The sequence below is a fragment of the Mus pahari genome, chromosome 13 (assembly GCF_900095145.1).
Source record: "Mus pahari chromosome 13, PAHARI_EIJ_v1.1, whole genome shotgun sequence".
In the NCBI taxonomy this organism is placed as follows: domain Eukaryota; kingdom Metazoa; phylum Chordata; class Mammalia; order Rodentia; family Muridae; genus Mus; species Mus pahari.
In genome coordinates, this window is record NC_034602.1 from 85,266,999 (window position 1) to 85,290,956 (window position 23,958).

Genomic DNA, 23,958 nt, shown 5'->3' on the forward strand with positions numbered 1-23,958 from the left:
GAAGAAGGAGGAGAAGAAGGAGGAGAAGAAGAAGAAGGAGGAGAAGAAGAAGAAGGAGAAGAAGAAGAAGGAGGAGAATAAGAAGAAGGAGAAGAAGAAGAAGGAGAAGAAGAAGAAGGAGAAGAAGGAGGAGGAGGAGGAGGCCCTTTAAATAGATTAATCCTGTTTGTCATTGTTTGTTTTATTTTGTTTTTCTTTGCTAACATCTCTACTCTGCCCTGGTGTCTCCATGTCCTCACGACCTATGTGAGAGGCCATACTTTGTCACCAACCTTGTTTTGTGTTTTTCCTTATTGTATCCATAGGAGGAAAGTGGCTATGCTTTATATTCAAATCATTATTATATTCTCTTTGTGTGTGTTCCCTGTTTGTATTGAGGGTAGTAGCTGCATTCTGAAGCTGAGCAAGGACAGGTACAAAGTCTAGATCATTGGATTCACACTCATCGTAGCAAATGTAATTGTGCCCTAGGAACAACAGCCCAGCCTTGAGAGTCCTTTAGAACTTGTGCTTTGGTATCCGTGTGACCTTCTACGAAGCGTCGCCGTGGTTACTGCATCTTTTCTCTCTCACTGATAAGGCCTTCATCTCCCCATCTCTTGCCCAGTTCCCAGCATGCAGTTTTCCAAGGATTTGCTTCTTGTGAAGGAAAAGGAGGGTGTCCTACACGTCCCCATCATCAGGAGTGGGGACCTGAGCTATGAGTCGTCAGTGAGATGTTACACGCAGGGCCACTCGGCTCAGGTCATGGAGGACTTTGAAGAGAGAAGAAATGCAGACTCTTCCCGGATTACGTTTCTGAAAGGGGAGAAGGTAAGTGGGCTTGTTGTCCATGAAGTAAATTACATGCAGTCTAGTTCTTGGAGTTCTTGACAAACTGATAAAATTACTAATAATGGAATCTGTTCCACTTGGCTATCTTCTTTGCATACAGCCAAACATACACATCATTGATTGAGCTGGGAAGCTTAGATGGAACCCAGCAGAATCAAATGTAGATGCCTTAGCCTGAAACCGTAACAGAGAAACCTCCCCCAGTTTTACCTAAACAGTGAAAGAGGGGTCTCTGTTATCAGAGTCTTTGTACCAGAGTACCATATATATCCCAGCATAGGACCAAAAGAGGCAGGCACTGCGCAGCTTCAAGCATTGTCTTGGCAGTGTACATGAGTGGTCATTCACCCTTTAAAATTCAGTTAAAGCCACTCACCTGAGAAACTCAGTGTGTCTCAGCTGTAGCTGCCTCTGAGTCCCCTTGCAATCTCAAAGGGGTGCTGCCTGGAACCACACTATATCTCAGAAGTGTGACTGAAAGAGAATTTTCTGAGGAAATACATTTGAATTTTCATTTCAGTGATGCTGGCCTCTTCTTAACCACAGCTGGTTCTACAGTAGCCCGCGATGACTGGTACCAATTGTCCCAGCCAAGTCAAGGTTTGATTTAGTGGCTCTCCATTCAAATCGTCACATGAACGGTCTTGGTAGACAGAGTCTTTGCTCCCCCCTGAAACTTCACAAGTGAGACCGGCATAAACCTGCACTGCTTTCAGCATTATCTTCTGTGTTCTCATGACAACAGCTCATTAATCTCTCAACACTCAATGGCTTTTCTAGCCCCAAGTTCCAACGCCCTTCTGCAATCTTCTCCACACACACTGTGGGCAATACTCCACTACCCTGGTACCACCGTCCTGCCTTAGATTGGCTTTTCTGCGGCTGTGATAAACCATGGCCCAAACCAACTTTAACCATGTTGGTTTCTGTTTTTACTTAACTACATTGTTTTTATTTGTGTTATAATAAATACCAAATTTCCGTGATATAGTTGAATTTTACAAATTTAGAAATGACTATGCTCCTATCTCCTGGCTGGAGAGATGGCTCCGCCCTTAAGAGCACCGGCTGTTCTTAAGAGCTTCCTGTATATTGGTTGGCCCATTCCCAGCACCACACAGCAGTGCTCAACTCTCTGTAGCTCCAGTTCCAGGGGGTCTGACTCTCTCACACAGACTTACATGCAGGCAAAACATCAATATACATAAAAAACTTAAAAAATGAAAATAAATTACTTTTTTTTCACAAAAGCAGTTTTTATTTGAGGCAAGGAGAAGTCTGACCCAAAGGATTACAGTTCTAAGCACTCAAATTTAAGTGTTAGTGGCACGGTTTGGGTTATAAATCTTGCTTCTCTTTGGTTGGAAAGGGTACTTGTGTTAAGTCCTCCAGGTGGGTAAGAAGAAAGACCAAGAAAGGCTGGAAGAAATACCTCGGCTACTGGTATTGCCCTCCAGATTCTACATCAAACTAACTAACTCTCACCACCTGGTCTGCAAGGTGCCACCCAGTGCAGAGGGACACAGGACACAGGACACTTGCAAGGGCAGATGAGGCAGAAAGAACAGGTGCAAGCTGCTTGAGGAGGAGCGGGGATCCGCCCACCGCAGCTTCAGACTTCTGCATGGAAGGGGTCGTCATCCTTGTGTTGGGCACAGCTCATCAAGGCGCACACCCTCCAGTTCCTGTTGTAGCTGAGTAGAGTGGCCATGTCCTCGCTGCTCAGCTCAAAGTCAAAGACCTTTAAGTTCTCAGCAGTGCGCGCAAGCGTCACAGACTTGGGGATCACTACCAAGTTCCTCTGAATGGGGAACCGGATCAGCACCCGGGCTGTAGTTTTATTATACTTGGCTGCAATTGCTTTGATCCTAGGATCCTCCAGGAGCGATGGGTCTTCAGGCTTGGCCCAGGGCCTGTCAGGAGAACCAAGGGGACTGTATGCTGTCACCACGATGCCTTTGCTGTGGCAGTACACAATCAGCTTCTCCTGAGTTAGGTATGGGTGGCACTCAGTCTGGTTCACCGCAGGCTTATATTTTAAGCCAGGTTTGTTCAAGATCCTCTCAATCTGAAGAGGGTTGAAGTTGGAGACACCGATTGCTTTTACCAAACCTTCATCCACTAGTTGTTCCATAGCCATCCAAGTGTCCACAAAATCGGTGTCACTGGGAATCACGTTCCCTGAGGCATTCAGTGGGAAATAGTCGGGCCCAGGCTTGAAGCCTGTGGGCCAGTGAATAAGGTACAGATCCAGGTAGTCCAGCTGCAGGTCACTCAGTGTCTTCTGGAAGGCTCCTTTCACCATGCTCATGTTGTGGAACGTGCACCACAGCTTGCTGACGATGAAGAGATCCTGGCGCTTCACCACCTGCTCCTTGAGCTTCTCCTGGAGGGCCACTCCCACCTCCTTCTCATTCTGGTACACCTGGGCACAGTCAATGTGGCGGTACCCCATGTCAATAGCAACCTTCACAGCCTCAGTCACCTGGCCAGGAGGGGACTTCCAGGTGCCCAGGCCCAGAGTGGGCATCTTGGTGCCGTTGTTGAGTTCCAGATGGCTGGCCATGATCTCTGCACGTTACAAACCCAGACCGGCAAATGTGCCAATAAATTACTTTTTAAAGAAAGAAATTACTATTATAACATAGAAGTAAAAGCAAAGATGTATTCTAATATAATTTATATAATACTACAGTTTAGTGGCTGTAGCTACATAGGGATATTTGTTAAGGCTCAATTTTAAACTATATATAGGAACTTTTTCCTCATATACCTTTGCATTTATGTGAGTGTACAAACACAAAATACTTAACAATTCGTACATCCTCTGTCTATGTTTTTTTTTAATAACTTCTAAACCCCAGAAACATATTTTAAATGGGATTTCAAGTGGTTTTAGATTTCTTTTGTAAGTACGATGTATTAGTCAGGGTTCTCTAGAGTCACAGAACTTACGGATATGCTCTATATAGTAAGGGAATTTATTGATGACTTTTCAGTCTGCAGTCCAATTCCCAACAATGGTTCAGTAGTAGCTGTGAATGGAAGTCCAAGGATTTAGCAGCTGCTGAGTCCCACACGGCAAGAAGGCGAAAGAGCGAGAACTAGACTCCCTTCCCTTCTTCCAATGTCCTTATATGGTCTCCAGCAGAAGGTGTAGCCCAGATTAAAGGTGTGTGCCATCAAACCTTTAATCCCAGATGACCTTGAACTCGGAGATCTCCCTGTCTTAATCTTCTGGATTCAATCACCACTGTGTCTCAAGATCTCCATACCAAGATCCAGATCAGAAACTTTTATCTCCCAGCCTCCAGATTAGGTTCACTGGTGAGCCTTCTAATTCTGGATTGTAGTTCATTTCAAATATAGTCAAGTTGACAACCAGGAATAATATATACGACTTCAATTTTAAATTTTTATGATTATATGCCTCCTTTTTTAAATCTCTCTTTTTAAAATTGGCCATAATGTACTTAGCTGAACAGAAATATTCCTTTTTGACATAATCAAATCTATCAAACTCTTGTCTTCTGGTTAACCCTTTGACCCTTAGCATCAGAAGACCTCCCGTGACTTGTCCTCTGCTCTTCTTTACGACGAAAAGTAAATAACTAGAACCTTAGACACTCGTGACTCACAAAGGCCAACCCTAGCTTCTGCTAGTGGAAAGTTAGAAACCTGAGTTTAAGAACATCTACAAATGCAATCCTTAGCTTTGAGTCTGAATGTCTATATTTGGTTTCAGCTCAAAGCAGAAAAAGAATTCACTGCCTACTCAAGAAATAGCTTTTCATTTAATAAAAGAAATCAAATAGACCATATGTTACCCATATGATAATCTATCATAATTCTTCAGCACATTCTGGAACCTTCATTTTCTTTGGCTTATTAAGCATATGTCTTTAGAGTTGGCATTTACAAAAACGTCTTTTTAAAAAGATTGAAAAGTCACTACTAAATTCATATATTCTATAATGAATTCATATTGTAGGAAAGATGCTGAAGGGGGAAAAAAGTCCATTCTTTTGGATTTTGAAAGGATATTAAGAAGCCACATACAAATGTTCATGGGGAAATCTAGCCATTTAACATGATTTGTAAAGTATGATTTAGAACTTCTGCCTACATATAGCCTATATAGGATAGCTGGGTAGGAAATTTAAAATGGTCATATGACAGATGTCCCATTTCCTATCATATAACTGTGCCACTGAGGCTCATTATATATTATGCATGTGTATGTATATGTATATATATGTATATGTGTATGTTATATATATATATATATATATATATATATATATATATATATATTATACATACCTATATCGGTGGAGAATATTCTATTTGAGAAATACTTGGTTTCCTCCCACCACCAAAAGCTTGGGTTATATCTCTAGGTTTCATTCTTCCATAGTGTTCAGATGAGATATTATTTGGTATCCAATCTGAAAGTTCTTTAGCATTTAAAATTAAATATTTTTAACCTTAGATGTCGCCTTTCTGAATTCCTTACAAATTTATTCAGTTTTCACAAAGGCAAAGCAACTTATTGAACTCTCCAGGAGGAAGAGCCACATGCTAACCCTTATTCACTAGTTATCTGCCTTTGTAACATATACAAATGTCATCATTAGCCCAGTTACCACATGGGAAAGCACATCACGGTGTGCAGGTGTGTGTTATTTGCTGTTGATTGTATTGCCGTGGTTTTTCACAACTTATCACCAAAAGTTCCAAATGGTTTGGTATGTCTTAATAATGTAAACCTTGCCATATAGGTGGAATGTTTTTATAATGTAAACCTTGTCATATAGGTACCTCCTAGTTGGGCCCAGATTGCTAGAATTCAAAGTTCTAGTTTATAAATGTAACTGTTGAGCCATTTTTGAATTCATGCCAATCCTTTGATGCTACAAAGAGAAAAAATGTCATCTAGGAAAACTGCCTATCATTGGTCCTCCTGCTACTAGGCTAAATATGTCTTGTGTGCTGGTCACAGGCGAAGAACTGCACTGTCTACATCCATGACGACTCCATGTTTGAGCCTGAGGAGCAGTTCAGGGTCTACCTTGGCCATCCTCTTGGAAATCACTGGAGTGGAGCCAGAATTGGGAAGAACAGTGTGGCCACTGTCACCATATCCAATGATGAAGATGGTAAAAGAAGAGAAAGCCTTTTGGTTTTGCTTCGGTGGCCGGGATATTAACCGAGTGCTTACCAATAATATCAGTGTCTTGGAAGGGAAAGTGCTAGAAAAGTTCCTATTTAGGGCAACCTCTGAATACTATCTAGAATGTCTGTAGCAAATGATCGCTTTCCGTGGGGCTCACAGGAATCCTTAATCTCACTATCCCCCACATTGTCAAAGATGAAGAACAAATATGATTAAAACCCAGAACAGGAACCTTAAAGCAGAGAATGAAAGTCATGTAAGTTGTCACAGGTCAGGAGGGGACTAGACATACAATCAGAAACATTTGAGTCCCAAGAACTAAGCTAGACCACTGCCTGGAAAAGGCTGATTTCTGATTGACTTCTCAAACCGACAGAAACAACCAGCCCCCCCCCCCCCCGAGCTGTCTAGGGGCAGAGCGAGAACACCCCTTTCCAGGGAAGTGGCAGCACGTGTTGTTTGCTCCAAACAGCACCTGTTTTAAATCGAAACATCGTTATTTTACTAAAATAGATTATTGTAACAGGTGAATATACACTAATGCAAACCCTGCTGTTCGCATAATGTTTATAGTCCTTCTTACACGTGTTATATTAGCTTGTTTTGATTAATCCTGGCAATAATCCTGACCACCATCTTCTATGGGAAGAAACAGCACCCACAAAGCTCTTAATTTGCATTTTAGCTACATAGCTATAAGCAGCGACACTATATTGGAACCTTGATTTGTTGGATTCTAGAATCTGCACTCTAAGGCTCCTACAGTTCCTGGTGAAAAGTTAGGAACCAACTAGGACATCACTAAGAAAGCTGGCCTTCAGTCCGGGAAGATAGTTCAGTTGGTAAAGTGCTTGATCCTCAAGTATGAGACGCGAGTTCAATCCTCAGCATTTGCATAAAAAGCCAGTTGTACTTATAATTCCAGTGCTGAGAAGTGGAAGCAGGAAGATCCCTGGGGCTTGTTAGCAGCCATCCTAGCCTCGTTGGTGAGCCCCAGGTCCCAGAGAGAGACCTTGCCTCAGAAAATAGGTAAATGGCTCTTGAAGAACAGCACCTGAGGCTGACCTCTTGCTCATACATGTATACAAGCACGAACACACACACACACACACACACACACACANANANAGAGAGAGAGAGAGAGAGAGAGAGAGAGAGAGAGAGAGAGACTTGTAGTTGAATTAGCTCTTCCTGCAAACTTACGTTCAACCCCAAGATGAACCTTTCTCAGGCATAAAGAAATCCCAAGTGATCAAGACTCATCAAGACTAGGGTTGGCAGATGGCTCAGTGGGCCAGATCAGCGTCTACTCTTGCACAGAACCAGAGTTCTGTTCCCAGCATGCACTCTGAGGAGTTCACAGCTGCCTGTAATCCCAGCCCCAAGGAATGCAGTGCTTGTTTGTGATGTCTTTGGGCATCTGCACATACATGTGCATATGCAAATATAGATGAAAGAAAAGCATTCAAAAGGTAATAAATTGGCCCTGTCCAGCAGCCTTCCAGTGTTTCAAAGAGCCTCTGACCAGAAACTGTATAATCTAAAGGAAACTTTCTGCAAAAGAAAAGATGAAAATTTCTAAAATATTCCATAACACACTAAGATGACACAAAATTAATAGCTGCTCTCAATTTCCCATTGTTTAATCTTCTTCTCTGACAACATCCTAACCTCCTCCTCCTCCTCCTCCTCCTCCTCCTCCTCCTCCTCATGAAATTTGAACTGAGGGCAGGGGGTTGAATACTATTTCTACTGGAAAACAGTTGTGTTTCAAAGTATATTGAGTTAAGAAAGCTGTGTTCCTAAACTAACTACACTGACTGAAATAAATTTTGAGAACTTAGAAAAAAGCTGACATGGGAAGGTCAAAATACCCAGATGTCCAAATATCCAGAAAGGATGTACTTCAGGAATAGCTAAATGAGATGCACTGTAAACTTATAAAATTGTAGCTTGTAACCAAAAAGGTTGTTTAGGTAATTGGTCCATAGATATTTATTGAGTACCTATTATGTCTTAGTCCCTTGATAAATTGTGAAAATTTCAATTTTGAAAGCTTCAGTATAAAAACATTATCATGTCATGTTGGAAGCTTGGCCACCATACATTTCTCTTGTGACAGACACCTACAGGAGCCCCAATCAGTTCCTTTGTCTAAAATGTGGCTCTCGGGAGCATGCTGGTTGATCCTTAGGACTGCCAGCCTTTAGGCTGTGGCTTTGTGAACAGTTCCTTCTGGTTGTTATTAGCTGTCTTCTTAGGAGTCTTGACTCTGACTGATTCTAACTTGCTTTCATTTTCCTGCCCACATTTCCTCAGCCCCCACCATTGAGTTTGAAGACGCTGCATACCAAGTCCGGGAACCTGCAGGGCCAGACGCCATTGCAGTTCTGAACATCAAGGTCATCCGCAGAGGCGATCAAAACAGGACCTCCAAGATCCGCTGCAGCACTCGAGATGGCTCCGCCCAGTCTGGTGTGGATTATTACCCCAAGAGCAGAATCCTGAAGTTCAATCCCGGTAATTGAGTGCCAACATCGGTCTCTGGGGTGTTATTTTTGGTTGTTTGTTTTGTTTTTTCCTTTTCTTTCTCTTCTTTTTTTAAATTGTTTGTATAGGTTTTTGTTTGTTTTATTTTATGCGAGCATTTATTGATTACACATAAGAAAAATGGGTTTGGGAAGAGGGAACATCAAGAATCAAGTCACAACCAGCGGTTTGACTGTCTGATGTATTGATTTGATAGAGCAGTGATTCTTAACCTGTGGGTCACTACCTTTTGGGGTTTGAGTGACCCTTTCACAGGGGTCACCTAAAACCATCTGATATCAGATATTTGCATTATGTTCATAACAGCAAAATTACAGTCATGAAGTATCAACACATGTAATCTTGTGGTTTATGAGGAGCTATATTAAAGGGTCACAGCATTAGGAAAGTTGAGAGACACTGTAATAGGGGAAAAGGACCAGACAGATGGCAAGTTGAGTTGTATGCTTGTTGTTGTTTTAATAGAATTTAGTCAGGGGGTCAGGGAATGTTAAGTGGCTACTGTAGATCCTGGTACCATTTGCAATGTAACCATCAAGGGATCACTGTGCACACTTTTTCAGAGACATCTTGACAAGTGGATGGAGTATCTCAGAGGCTCAGAATAGAGGTCCCTACATCTCTGACACCTCACGGGAACTTTAAAGGGCTTAAGTCTCTGCCTTAGTTATAGTTACTGCTGCTATGATGGAACACAGGGCCAAAAGCAAGCTGGGAGGACAGGGTTTATTTGGCTTACACGTACACATCGTAGTCCATCATTGAAGGAATTCAGGGCAGAAACTCAAACAGGGCAGGAACTGATGCACAGGTCATGGAGGGGTGCTGCTTACTGGCTTTCTCCCCATGGCTTGCTCAGCCTGCTTTCTTATAGAACCCAGGACCACAAGCTCAAGGGTGGCTCCACCCTCAATTAGCTGGACCTTCCTCCATCAGTCACTAAGAAAATGCATGACAGGCTTGCCTGAAGTCAGACCTCTGGAGGCATTTTCTCAACTGAGGCTTTCTCCTCTCCAAAGACTTTAGCTTGTGTCAAGTTGACATAAAACCAGCCAACACAAGTTCCATCCCTGGCATGTCTGTTGGGTGTCTTCTGGAAGGGTAACTCCGGTCTTCCACGTCTGTGTCATTTCTCCTTCAAGCATCCTTATTCTTTCTTTCTTTCTTTTTTTTTTTTTTTTTTTTTCTGTTTAAGGTTTGGAGGAGTGTGAACCAGATGTGAGAAGGAGGGGAGGAGAGGCCCTTACTGCCATGCACTTAACAAGAGATGGAGTGAATGTGTAAAGCCTCTGCCTGCTTCCTCCCAGCATCTCACTCCGAGTTCTTATCTTTCCAAAGCCTGTCCGATAAGCAGCCTTTTAGCCTTTGTCTCTTAGGGCACAGCTTGAAGGGCATTTGTGTGCATGCTCTCGAAGCCACATGAAAGAGTATGTGTGTGTGCGTGCAAAGAGGGAAGAAAACTTAAGGAAAAAGAGAAAAAAATTGTAACCAGGATGAAGTGTACTTCGGATCATAGATTTTTATTACAGCAGCCCGTGTCAGGCAGGGGCCATTAATCCTTGTATGGTGTCGAATAGCAAATCTGCAGTCCTGAGTCTCTACCAAGGGTAGACTTTGGTCTGTAAAAACAGATTCATCACTCGAGACGGGTCTGCAATGATTATCCCTCACTGTACTTATGAGAACCCCCTGAAAGGACAGGGTGTATTTTAATGTGATGTCCAAGCTGTGTCAACCACTACTCTCTCATCCCCTGATGAGGCATTTGTTCTTCTCGTTCTGTCCTTGATGAAGGTGTGGATCATATCTTCTTCAAAGTCGAGATCCTGTCCAATGAGGACCGAGAATGGCATGAGTCCTTTTCTCTAGTCCTTGGCCCGGATGATCCAGTGGAAGCCGTGCTTGGAGATGTAACTACTGCTACAGTGACAATTCTAGACCAGGAGGCAGCAGGGAGTCTCATACTGCCAGCGCCACCCATTGTGAGTTGCTTGATCCAAAGGATGGCTGGTGTTGTGTCTCCGTGGCCAGTAGATGAGAACTGGAAACAAGGAGGCTCCCAGTGTGCCACTTCTTTGTGCCTCTTGGTGCTCAGCCAGGGGCATCTCTCCTCCCACTTGTCCCCACAGAGGACACTGGGCCATGTGTGGAGACATTTCTCCTTGATAAATCTCTCACACAGTGTCCTGTGACCATCTAGTGGGTAGGATCCACAAATTCTGTGAACCTCCCCCCCCCGTCAGTGCACAGCATGGCCCCCAACAACAAAAAGCAGTTATTTGGCACAAATGCTAACAGCGCTAAAGGTAGAGGAGCTCATTCCTGGTGCAAGACCAAGCTATTTCCACAGTGATCTGACAACAAAAGTGCAGTTCAGTTGACCGCCATATTGCTTTGATGGGAAGAGCAAGAAAGCAATGCTACTACACATCTAATATCCTGCATACTTACCACACATAGAATTTATATGCAGAGACATGGATTATGTTTCTCATTTTGGGAGACATAGAATGAATGCAACAACCTTACCATTAAGAAGAAAGTTCCCGAAGGTCACCAGTAGATACTGAATCCGTGACTCAAGTAATTAGCACTGCACTCCTAACTTTAAGTCTCTTAAGTATTAGCAGAGATGACTGTTTCAGAATTTATCTCTAACTTGATTTTGAAACCTTTTTATTTTTCCTATTTTGGGCAAGTGTGCCTCTACGCACCATTAACAATTTAATGCACCTCTAAATTAGCAGCTGCCATTAGTAACAGAATTTGGATTTCAATGTGTAAAAGAAAATAGAGTCTGTTTTCACGTCAGGGGTAAGGCTCTGGTTTCAGAGTGCAGTCAGTAGAATAATAAAGCTTCTGACAGGATCTCCTCCACTCATGGCGCCTTCATCTTTGCCTGGCCGAGAACTGCAGTTTCCTGTTGTGTCACCACAGAATCCCTATGAAGAGGCTCTGAGGGTCTTGGGGAAGGATGTAATACTCCCTTCGTGGTCCTCCGCCCAGCCTGAAGCTCTGCTGCTTTTTCCTAGGTAGTCACTCTTGCTGACTATGACCACGTGGAAGAGCTGGCGAAGGAAGGTGTCAAGAAAGCCCCGTCGCCAGGCTACCCGTTAGTCTGTGTCACGCCCTGTGACCCGCGCTACCCCAGGTATGCTGTCATGAAGGAGCGGTGCAGTGAGGCTGGTATCAACCAAACATCTGTGCAGTTCAGCTGGGAAGTGGCTGCGCCCACCGATGGCAACGGGGCTCGGTCTCCCTTTGAGACCATCACTGATAACACACCATTCACCAGCGTCAACCACAAGGTGAGTCTGGCCGACCCCTTCAGGAGGGAAAGAGCTGGCTGGCATTGCTCTAGTCTGTCAAATTCTGTGAGGTCTGTGCATGCCATGTGGAATAAAACAAATAATAATTGGTTACAAATAATACTAGTTGTTAGGAAAAGTAAGATGGTGTACTAGTTAGAAACTAAGCAGTTGTGGGTTGGCATCTTTACAAACTGACTACCTATCAGTCACTCAATACAGAGGGGCTCTTTAACCTCTCTCAGGCACTTGATCTAAAATAATATGTCTCCCATTCAGCCGCTTGACAGGATCACTGACAAATGTGGTTTATAAAGGCTTAAGCAAGTCCAGGATTCCAGGCGGGTACCATTGAGCGATTCCTTTTTATGTATTTTTTTTTAATCATTCAGTAAGTATCTGGGTATGAACTTCTTGAGGACATAGATTCAGATTTCTACCACAGTCACAAATCTTCAAATAACCAATAGATGAATAGCACACGGTAGGAAGTGAATTGTAAACAGAGGGATAGACCGCTTACTGTGTGGTCTGTGCTTTGCAAAATCATTTGGGAAGACATGAAAGGAACTCCTGGGGCAGTTGGGTTTTTTTTGTTTTGTTTGTTTTGTTTTCTTTTGTTTTTCAAAGAGCAGATCCACAACCCCACCTTCCACCAGAGAGCTGTGACTACTGATGTTTCCCAAACTTGGGAGAAGTGCCCCAGAGCAGATTTCCTCATACACCAATAATATCAGCATTTTTTTCTGAAAGAGACATCAAGTCAGTCAAGGCCCAGGCTCAACAACAGCTCCAGCTCTCTAGCCCACTTTCCTAACAAGTTTCAGGCCTTACTTTCAGACTATACTCTTTGACGAGTCTAATAGAACAGGGTCACTCGTAGCCCTTGTCTTTGACAGAACTTGCTCCCAAAGGCTGGGAAAACCATTCTTTTGTTATGTAGTACAAATTTAAATGGACTTCTGTATTATTAAAAACATAAGAGCTGGAGAGACGCTTATTAGATGGAGATCTTGCTGCACACTCATGAGAACCTGAGTTCGAATCCCAAGAACACACATAAAACTGGACATCATAGTACATCATTTCGGTGACCCTGTGGTAAGGTGGGTAGTAAAAACAAAAGAATCCCTGGAAACTGGCAATCCTGGAATGTGCAGGGCAGTGGCAAACAACAAAGAGACCCTGCCTTACCGAAAGTGGAAGACAAGAACTGAGAACCCAAGATGTCAGTACACCCGCATGCTTGCGCACACATGCACACACATACACGCAAAGACACATACAGAGAGACAGACATAAAACCCTTTAAAACAAGACTTAACAGCTTATTATATTGTAAATATCAAATTCCATTTCAACATAACCTTATATTTGAGCCAAAAATATATTTTTTAAAAATAGGTACTAAATTTACAGCACTGTGACTCTAACTTCTGCAATGAACTGGTGACTAACACTCTCTCCCCGGTTTCCTTTGCTTTATATTCATTTCTTCAATTATTTATTTAGTACCATCGTGTTTATGCATTTTTGTAACATGCCTAACATCCTTCCTAGACTAAGTCCATTCATAAATAAATAAAGAGGTGGCAGCTAATTAAAAAAAAGTTTAATGGGGAAATCTTCTTTAATTTTTAATGGACTTCAATGAAAATTGTTTCCATGGGAGGAATTTCTACATTTATGTGATCACTTTGTGGGAGGTCTAAGGCACACAGAACTACTAATTAATTTTCCTGACCTGTACTAGCCGTGGACGCACATGGCACCCGACATGTCCAGGTGACAGGGGGCGATATTGCCACTCAGCTGCTCTTGCTCCTCTTGCTCCTGCACATCTGGAACGCAAAGGGACCTGGAGAAAGACTTTCAAAGGCCAAGAGGTGTCAGAGGCTGGGTTCTCTGCCTCAGGCACCCAGACCTCTGCAAGGTTGTGGGAAGTGGTGGCCATCTCTCTCTCTGCTTGTTACTCAGGAAGGACTCACTGCCTGGTGCAAAAGCCAGGATGCTGTCAGCACATTTCTACAAAAAGATGAACCTTTATTGGGCATCTGACTGACAAATATCAGGAACTAACCCTTCCAGTCAGTCTCCCTGATCAGCCAGTAGCGAGAGAACGTCTGGGAGCGGGAAGGAGAAAGGTTGCTATCGTTGGGATGACGGGGGGGGGGGGGGGATATGTGTTTCTTGGGGAGGCGTGCTACAGTCTGCACAGGAGACTTTTGAGGTTAGGTCATCACTGGCCAGACATCTCAGCCTCTTGCTTACACTCTTGAAAAGCTGTTTCCAAACCAGCAAAGTCATTAGGAAAAGGAGTGGAGGTTTTTTTCCTGAAGACAAGACCGTGTGTCTCAGGTGTCTAGGCCTTAGCCCCACTGCAGCCTGTTCTCTGCAACAGAAGCCTGGTTGAGGTCAATGAGTCTTGCTGGAAGAAGTGAGAAACAGTTATGTCAACCTTATACTAAACCTCAAGTCTAAGGGGAGCAATAGATTCAGTTACTGTAGACTGTCTTTGGGCACTTTCTTCATCTTTCTTGCGTGTTTTCTATCTCATTCCATCAGACTACACGGATTTACTGCTCTGACCCTAGGGTCTGGTTCATGATGGATATCATTGACCAAATGATAAATGAAAAGATGGATGGATGAATGGATGATGATGCATGGATGCATAGATACCTGGATAGATAGATACATGGGTGGATAGTTGCATGGATGGATGGATGGATGGCCTCCATAGCTAACTTTGTAACAGAGCTTGCTGTACCATACCCATCAGATATAAAGATGTGCATATGCATTATATTCCTGCCTGTGATATTTTATTTTTCCTACAGGTCCTAGACAGCATTTATTTCAGCCGGAGATTCCACGTGCGTTGTGTGGCCAAGGCTGTGGACAAGGTGGGCCATGTAGGGACCCCCCTGAGGAGCAATGTTGTTACCATTGGAACCGACAGTGCTATCTGCCACACCCCAGTAGTGGCTGGGACAGCTCGAGGCTTCCAGGCACAGTCCTTCATTGCAACCTTGAAGTACCTGGACGTCAAACACAAAGAACACCCTAACAGGTCAGGCAATGACTTCCTGCTGGAGCGGATTTCAACTATCCTTATGTGTTTTCCAACTGGGGCAGATGAGTGAAAGATGCTTCTGCAAAATGGAATAGTTTTAATTAAAGCTTCAGAAGAAAAGCCTTCTTCAAAGGCCCCTTGAGGTCTGGCCCCCTCACCCGTCTTCCTAGGTTCATTTATCCCACCTGCATTTCACCTGTCACAACATCTGCAGAGAATCACTTTACCCTCTAAGAACGTCAGAGCCTTTTGGGTTATGCTCAAGAGCCTCGACTCCACTTGTTATACTTAAATAGCAGGCCACCCACAGCCTCTCTTCTAGGATCACTTTCGACACGACCTCCAACTTGACTTAGAGGTTCCTCTGATGGCCATCTATGCTTCCTTCAGCAAGTTATCATTCTTGGTACCCCACACTCTGATGCCCATCTATGCTTCCTTCAGCGAGGGATTGTTCTTGGTAACCATGTGGTGTGGTAGCTGGTAAAAACCTTGAGGGAAGGAATCAGGACTGTTGATTTTGTATCTCCTCCGTCTACTTCAGGGCTTCTAGTCCTCATGGCGCACTTGCAGAATAGATGCTGAACTAATGAGGAATAACAGTTATAACTACAAGTTACTGGACTTATGTTTTCCTCTGCCATGGTGATTTTAATTCCATTCTTTTGCATAGCAGAAGAGATGTCGCCCATGTCATACATATTCATTAAGCTTCACAGAATTTAAGCATTTACCTTTGTTAACATCTGAGCCGGTCCAAGCATATGCAAATCTCTCTTCTTTCCAAAAGAATAGTTTATTTTTGTTAAGCAGCAAAACAGGGCAGCACTGACCCTTTCCTTGGTAAAGAGCCATGTTCTTTACACCCCAAGTCTGGATTTCCCTAAAAATAATGAGCTTTAGGAACCCAAAGCCCACTCTCAGTAAGCTTTGTGAAACTTTAAACTTGTGCAGTGAAAACAAATGCAGCACATAAGCACAGCCCTGTTTGCGTCCCGGACTTGAGCCAATATTTATTAAGTTCATATTTTATTTTGAGTTGTATTCTACATGCACTGCAGGGACGAAAGCAATGAAGGAAATGGCCCTTGTCCTCAGAGTGGGGAGGAGAGATAAGTAGTCTCTAAATGTACGAGAAATAGCAGCCAGGATAAATAAGTTACAGACAGCCTGGGACAAAGGCTTCCAGGGCTGAGGACCGGAGACGGCAGGAAAGGTTGCTACAGAATGAGGACGGTCAGTGCAGAATGCACGGCATTCAGGGGACTTGAATGAGGAGAGATGCAAGAGATGGCTATTTTTAGATGGAGAGAGACACGGTGGTTAGTAAGGTGGGTGAAGAAATTGACCTGAAATTTTAAGAATTCAACCATTTCTTTCATTATTCAATTATTAGAATAAATGCTTAAAAGCATATAAACAGGCTTTGGAGGTGGCTCAGTGGCTGAAGCCCTCAGCACACAAGTGTGAGGGCACAAGAGTTCAGATCCTCAGAACCCGTGTTTAAAAACTGAGCGGCTGTTGAAGTCATTTGCCATCCCAGCGCTCAGACAAAGACTGGCTCACCAGGGCAACCTGGCTGGCCAAGACTGCTCGAACCAGTGAACTTCCCGGCTCAGCAGGAGACCCTGCCTTGAAATGGAGTGACATCCAGGCTGACACCTGATGTCAGCTTTCAGCTTCCTCAAGGGCACATGAGCATGTGTGCCCGCACACGTGTACATACAACATACATCACACACACACACACACACACACACACACACAAAGACGCATATAATCATGTCAGCCTTCAGTATGCACGGAGACAGAGTGGGGACAGCTGCTGCAGTGGTCACTAATCCTTAGCTCCTAAAGAGACAAGGCTGACACTCAGTGCAAATGAAGCTTTAATTTGAGAGTGTGATGTTACCGTTTCCTCTATAGGGGGGAAACCCTTTACTTCCTAATTGCCATGGAGTCTTGAGGTTCCCTTAGGAGTGAAAGCAGCCCTCCGTGTGTGTGTGTGTGTGTGTGTGTGTGTGTGTGTGTGTGTGTGTGTGTGTGTGTCTAGCCCCTCATGTTCAGATATAAATCCTTCATGGAAACCTCAAGGGAGGAAAAGGATGGCTAACATTCACCCGCAAAGACAAATGAGTGTGCTTGGGTGGCGGCTCCTGCTCATCCTGCGGACCCTTGTCTGTCCTCTCCCCTAGAATCCACATCTCTGTGCAGATCCCTCACCAGGACGGCATGCTGCCCCTTATCTCCACCATGCCCCTGCACAACCTGCACTTCCTGTTGTCGGAGTCCATCTACAGACACCAGCATGTCTGCTCCAACCTAGTGACCGCGCGGGATCTGCGAGGCCTCGCAGGTGAGTCTGCCTGTGTGACAGCTTTGGAGGTGGGGCTCAGTGGGGAGGGTTAGACTTTTCGTGGTTTCTCGCCCTCAGCTTCATATGCATTTTTCCTTCTTCGAGAGCGTCCACACACAGAGAGCGTAACTGAAGTCAACAGGAAAATGAGGGACTTTCCAATACAATGAACTCAGAGTCTGTTCTAAGCCATTAGCAGTAGGGCAGTGGTTCTTAACCCTCCTAATGCTGCGACCTTTTCATGCAGTTCCTCATCTTGTGGTGACCCCCAACCATAAAATTACTTCATTGCTACTTCATAACTGATTTTGCTACTGTTGTGAATCGTAATGGAAATATCTGATATTTCTGATGGTCTTAGCTGACTCCCTGTGAAAGGTCATTTGACCACCCAGGTTGAGAACCACTGTTATAGACATTATCAAAAGTAGCTTGGCCTCTCTCAGCCACTGTGTTCTTATCTGGGATGTGAGAACAACTGTTTCTACCAGTCAGATTGGGAGTATTCCACGTGATGTTACTTCTAAAATGCCTCCAAAGTAAATATTACTTACTTCCCCCCTTATGGGGACCATTCTTAGTTGTGTGATTGCTCCCATGATAGCAGCACAGAAAGAGAAAGCATAGATCTTAGAGGCTGAAGGATGGATGCTCTAGAAGTGGGAACTGAGGTCAAGTTTAGAGGACATGGTTTTCTGTAGAGATCAACACCTCCTGAAAGGAAAGGGGACGAAGCAGGATGGGGCAGAGTGACATGCCCAAGAGCACTGCAGCCTATCGAAGAGAAATGCTGAGGAGACACCTCCTCCCCCTCCTCCTCCCCTTCTCCCCATTCGCCTCTCTACCTCCTCCCCCTCCCCCTGTGCATCTGTGTTCACCATAGCGGACATTTCACTCCACAAAAAGTCCTGTCCGTTTCCACTTACCTTGGCAAGTGCACATGCCATGCCTGTCATCCCCCTGGCCCCTCCCCCAGCACTGTTCTGCGGATGAATCATTCAACAGTGGTTTTGAAGACAGAAATGCATTTATCTGCTCTTTCATATTCATTAAGTGTCATTTTTGGTAGTGGTGGTCTTTGTACGGTAGAATTAGTAAAGCTCAAGTTATTCTTAAACCACTGAACTACACATGAAAGTTTAATTGGTGCACATACGAAGGCAATAAAAGAACCAGTATGATTAAAAACTGAAAATCTCTATATCTCCCTGCTTAAAAACGTTTAAATTTATCCCAGGTCAACGGAGGTCCTACTCTTGGTGGGACTAAGGGCAGGTTGCTGGTGGTGGACATTCCTAGATGCTCTTAAAGGGGCAGTGCCCCATTTAAGCCCAGGCCATAGACAGCTCAGCATTGTTTCTTGCTGCCTCTCCCTGTCTTTTAAACATGATGGGTACTTTTAGAACTATAAAAAATTATATTCAGGAGCCAGAAAGATGCTCAGAGAGCAAGGAGAGAACTGACTCCCACAAATTGTCCTCTGACCTCCATGCCATGGTCTTACACACACACACACACACACACACACACACGCTCTAAAAATGTGAAAATTTTTATTATATCTCAAATGTCCTAAAACTGTACCAGCATTCAGCTATCTTCTGTAATTTAGAACAGGTCACAGCATTTGATCTAATCATTTTGACCCATAGCAAGTGAAGTTTAGTCAGACATTATTAGCAAGCTATCTACTAATTAAGATGGTCCCCCCCCCACCACAACAAGAGTTCAGAATCCATTGGAGGGAGGAAGAAAAGGAAGTTGGATGTTGGATTGATGGCTTTCCATAAAAACCGAGTTTCAAATTGGCCTTAAAAATAGTTTTTCATACGTGAGTCATCTATATAGTGCAGCAATTTCATGAAGACCAGTGGTGAGCCGCAGGACTCAGAGAGACACTTGGAAAACCTGCCTTATTCATCCATGCTGCTGGGCTGTGTGTTTGCCTTTTCTCCTGGGTACCTGGGTTTCTTAAAGGGGACGTGCCCCATGTAACCCCAGGCAACAGGCAGCTCACCCTTATCTCCCCCTGCCTCTCTGTCCCTCTTCTCTCTTTCTGCCACTCTCTCGCTTTCCTTCTCCCGGGGTGTGTGTGAGTGTGTGGGGTGTATCTTGTGTACATGTTCATCTACATATTCGTGTTTGTACATATGTGTAGGCCAAAGGTCAATTAAAGATGTCTTCCTCAGTCATTCTCCACTGTACTTTTTGAGATAGAACCTGCTCATAAGCCTGGAGCCTTCTGGCTGGCCAGTGAGTTTCAAGGATTCATGCGCCTCTGCTTCAGCACTGGGGCCATACATACAGGCCTCCATACCTAGCTTTGTTCCCATGGGTCCTGGGAATCCGTAATCAGGTCCTTGTTGTAGTAGTTGCTTAATCTGCTCCGAATGAAAGACACACACACACACACACACACAAAGCCTTCTATTTTAATATGCCTTAAGCAGCTCAATGGCTGGGCCACACCCGAACTTCAACTTTACTTATGCTTCCCCTCTGCTACTGAGTTATGACTTACTAAAATCTATATTCCATCTTTGCTACCCTAGACCCAACTGGGGCTGGCTTCCCCAGCTCTTACATGGCTGGTGTGCTTGCTCTTCTGCAGCTCTCAAGCCTGGATCTTCCGCCTTTCCCTACATGGTGATTCTCCTTTCTCCCTTGGTCCCCTTGCCTGTGAATCCAAAGTCCTGTCTCTGTCTCTCTGCCCAGCCATTGGCTGCCAACAACTTTATTTACCAATCCGAACCAACTGGGGGCAGGGACCCTCTGCATCTTCCACACTGCAAATCCACAACCGACCTTCATGCATATTCTGTGAGGAGCACTTTGCCTGCTGAGCCATGATCTCAGCTCCCAACAGGCAGCTCAGCTCTTTATAAACTCTCCTCTTGACCTTACTGAACACTGGGACTCCAAGGTAGGTCCAGCCAGGGTCTCAGATGGACAGCCCAGCGACCTCCCCTTTACCCAGCCCCTGGCATGGTCACACCAAGTCACTCATGCTTGTTTCCTCCCTCCCATGCAGAGGCAGGGTTCCTGGATGATGCAGGTTTCCACAGTACTGCCCTGGGCCCTGGCTATGACCGACCCTTCCAGTTTGACTCAAGTGTACGGGAGCCCAAAACCATCCAGCTATACAGACACCTGAACCTAAAGAGCTGCGTGTGGACCTTTGACGCATACTACGACATGACAGAGCTTATCGACGTGTGTGGGGGCTCCGTGACCGCTGACTTCCAGGTGGGTTCTCTGGGGTATTGTGCTTGGGTGCCATGCCAACTCTGCTCTAGAAGTGCCTCGTTCAGCTAAATACCTGATTGTTGTATTCAGCCAGGTAAGGGAATGATCTTTTCAAGTTCCTTATCAAGGGTCTTTTTTGGCTGGACTGTGGTTTAAAGAGCGCTGAGGTCTTCTAAATCAAGCTAATGTATAAAACAATTATTGTAGCAAGTTATCTGTACAAAAATCTAGTATCTGCTTCTTTCGATGGATGTGCGATTCTTTTCGCTGTGTATACTTTGGGAAAATGGAGGTTCACATTTGCTAGTAGGGTTCTTTACATGAATATATTCCCTTCCCCCACTTGGAATGAGTCAGAAATGCAAGTGGTACAGCCCTCAAAGGACAACTCTGGATTCCAAAACACCACTGGGAAGAGTCTATTGTTTCAAACATTCTGACTGTGTGCTTACTCCAAACTCATAACCCCCGAGAAAACAGAAATGTGGGTAGGCATGCATGTGTGTGCACGTGTTTACACATTAAACGTTCCTGATGACGTAAGTGTTGCTAAGAAGACTCCAAAGGCTCAGAAGAGCAGTTTTATAAGAGTACCAGAGAAACTAGGCTGTCTCCTGGGAAAAGTAATTCTCAAGCTCCACGCCATCTTTGAGTCTGCATCTCGGTGAGAGCCAAAACTTGTTAGCTGTGTGGTTTTCATTTCAAAACATGTTTAGCTTTACTAAATGAGAGAATCTGTAGAGGGATTTTCAACAATTGGGTAGTCTCTTTAATTCAAATGTGTGCTCTAGTTCCTCTGGTTTTGTGTGCAGCACTGCCCCCTACTGGAGAAAGCTTCAAGGCAGCCGACGTTTCAGTTTCTGCGGCTGCCTGGCAGACAGTCAAGGGATGCCACACACCTGATGGTTCCTCCCCTTGAAAATTAATGTTCTCTGTTCTCCATGAGTTTTCTTCTATTACAGGTCTGGATATTTCTGTTCATAATAGTCATTAAAAAGCCCCATAGACAAGGATTGCTTCTGTCCTCTTTTAAAATTTAAGACAGTAAATGGAGATACCGGAAGTATTTCAGTTATTGTCTGATTCTTTAAAATAATTGAAATTGTTGATACATAATTGGAAAAAAACAACCAGAGAAACTATAAGTAGGCTCTCATTCAGCATTTCTGAAGCAGTGCCAGTGGACATTAACGAGGCAATCTCCCTGGATTTATATTAAACTGTGACTCGCTCTCTACACAACACACAGCAAGAATGCATGAGATGTTTGTCAGAAAATGTCCTTAAAGATTAGCAGATAACATCATCTGTGCCAAAGAGAAATAATGAGAAGTAAAGAAGAAGAAAAATACATCCGTCAATATCCCACAATAGTTGCTCAATAACAAAATAAAATTTCTCTAAACTTACTAACCTAGCTTTTTGTTAGAAAAAAGAAATACGTGTACAGGCAAAAATATGAATTTTTAATTAATAATTTCTCCCATCCACACATGAACACAGTTTGCTGTGAAGGCAGCTGCCAGCACAATATTAATTTTCTATCCAGTATTTTTTTTAATCATGGCTTAATAAAATCTATTTCAGTACACCAAATTAACAACTGTAAGAGGAACCCCCTTAGAAAACAGTGTTCCCTTGGATGTGTGATCTGTTCTCTTTTAAAACATTTCTCCAAAGTACTGTCTGTGCCAGCAAACTGCTGGATCACCCGCAGCCCCACAACCCATCCTGCATGGGATGCCCAAGCCCCTGGCCTTTGTTCCTGGAGCATGAATATGATGCTCACCAAGACATCCTGAGTCAAGCGTGTGCCCATTTCAGAGGACCAAACTTTGGTGCTTTTCCAGTCACCATTGATCAGTGTTTCCTACAGGCCTTGGGTCTCTGGCAAACACTCAGCAAAGTGAGGGAGCGCTGACAGATTACAAGTCAGCAAGCCAATCCCTCAGCCTGTGAGACTGTACATTTCCAGGGAATGTCTCTAGAAACTGAAGATTGGAAACAAAGATAGTCCTTACTCTTTTAGGTCACCTCCTCAGAAAAGCCTTTGAAGGTCACCTCTTCTGAAGAGGTGTCCTGCCACCTTGTACCCTCTTCCTGTTTCAAAGACAAGCTGCAGGTGTAGGTTAGGAGTTACATATGACCCAGTGACCAAGGGAGTGGATAAAAACTGAACCAAGAGGTGATGGCTTTCTGCCCTATCCTCCCAGGAAAGAAGTAAGCCTGTTTCTTGCACACTGCTTTGTTGGCAGGTGAGAGATTCTGCCCAGTCGTTCCTGACGGTGCACGTGCCTCTCTACGTGTCCTACATCTATGTGACAGCCCCCAGGGGCTGGGCCTCCTTAGAGCACCACACTGAGATGGAATTCTCTTTCTTCTATGACACAGTTCTCTGGAGAACAGGTATGCCCAAGGACGTCCTAACTCTTCTACCTCACATCAGATCGTGATCAGCAATGAACTCTAATGGCAACAATATTCCTGTGGTCTTTTAGAAAAGCGGGAAGGGCTTTAACTGGAATCCAGAAAGTATCCCAATCTGTTGTCCTTTTGTTTGTTTTTTCCCATTTCCAAGGTCCTGTACCCCAACATCACCCCAAGTCCACTTCCCGTTAATTCCCCTCCTCTGCTCACCCCTCCCTTTCCTGGAATGACACCCTTCATCTGAGGGAGCGATGGTGGAGAGCGTCATAAACTTTCTTTAGACAGGCTTCATTTCTAGTAATTGAAAATTACATCCTTTTTTCCCTTAGATGGTTTGGGCTCAGACTATCCTGTTTGTTTCATACTCCCTGTGGGAAAGTAGCTCACATTCTCCCGCTGGAGCCAAATTCACACTTGGGCCTTTGGGTCATCTCTGTTGTTGTTCGCTTCACTTTTGTTTTTCTCCTCTGTTGATTCCGTTTTATTTTAGGTCATCCTGAACCCAGTAGGCATGGTACCTATAACAGCCTCTACTCATTGTGTGTCAAGTCCACACAGCTGACTTTCTAGAAGGCTCCATGTCATCTCCATTGGTTTGAGAATAAAATATATACATCAAGACTTAGGACCCCGTTAGGTCCTAAAAGAAAAGGAAAAATACAGTATAGAGAAGCTGAAGTTTTAGATCCAATGTTTTCTGAAATGGGACATTCTCTGCTTCTGGAGAAAGTGGTACCCACATAGATGAAGAGCCCCCCTGTATGGACAGTGGACCTAGAAAAAGATACAGAGCCATAAATGAGAGCCCCTGTACTGTTCGAATTGGCATTCGTGTCTGTAATCATGCTCATGTGACTATAGAACTAAATCACAGTTACCTAGATACTTGGATCTCCTTGGAGACACCCCTGAGACCGAGTCTAGGGTAGTCACTATCCAGAAGGTGCTCTCTGTACCCTGACCTTGACGTTTTCTGTGTGGTCGC

General features: G+C 44.1%; 1 protein-coding gene and 1 pseudogene across 4 annotated transcripts in view; one reads left to right on the forward strand and one right to left on the reverse strand.

Moving 5' to 3' along the window:
- Fras1 (Fraser extracellular matrix complex subunit 1) overlaps window positions 1-23,958 on the forward strand; it is a 405,350-nt gene that overhangs the window by 367,166 nt on the left and 14,226 nt on the right. For all 3 annotated transcript variants that reach the window (XM_021210427.2, XM_029545004.1, XM_029545005.1), the window contains 9 exons: window positions 608-813; window positions 5,837-5,993; window positions 8,330-8,530; window positions 10,355-10,542; window positions 11,593-11,868; window positions 14,709-14,941; window positions 17,140-17,300; window positions 20,332-20,546; window positions 22,802-22,952. In XM_021210427.2, the coding sequence (XP_021066086.1) occupies window positions 608-813; window positions 5,837-5,993; window positions 8,330-8,530; window positions 10,355-10,542; window positions 11,593-11,868; window positions 14,709-14,941; window positions 17,140-17,300; window positions 20,332-20,546; window positions 22,802-22,952 (1,788 nt within the window). The remainder of the gene's footprint in view (window positions 1-607; window positions 814-5,836; window positions 5,994-8,329; window positions 8,531-10,354; window positions 10,543-11,592; window positions 11,869-14,708; window positions 14,942-17,139; window positions 17,301-20,331; window positions 20,547-22,801; window positions 22,953-23,958) is intronic.
- On the reverse strand, window positions 2,447-3,424 carry LOC110330396 (annotated as a pseudogene). Its single transcript, XR_002380959.2, has one exon. The product of XR_002380959.2 is annotated as an aldo-keto reductase family 1 member B1 pseudogene (transcript).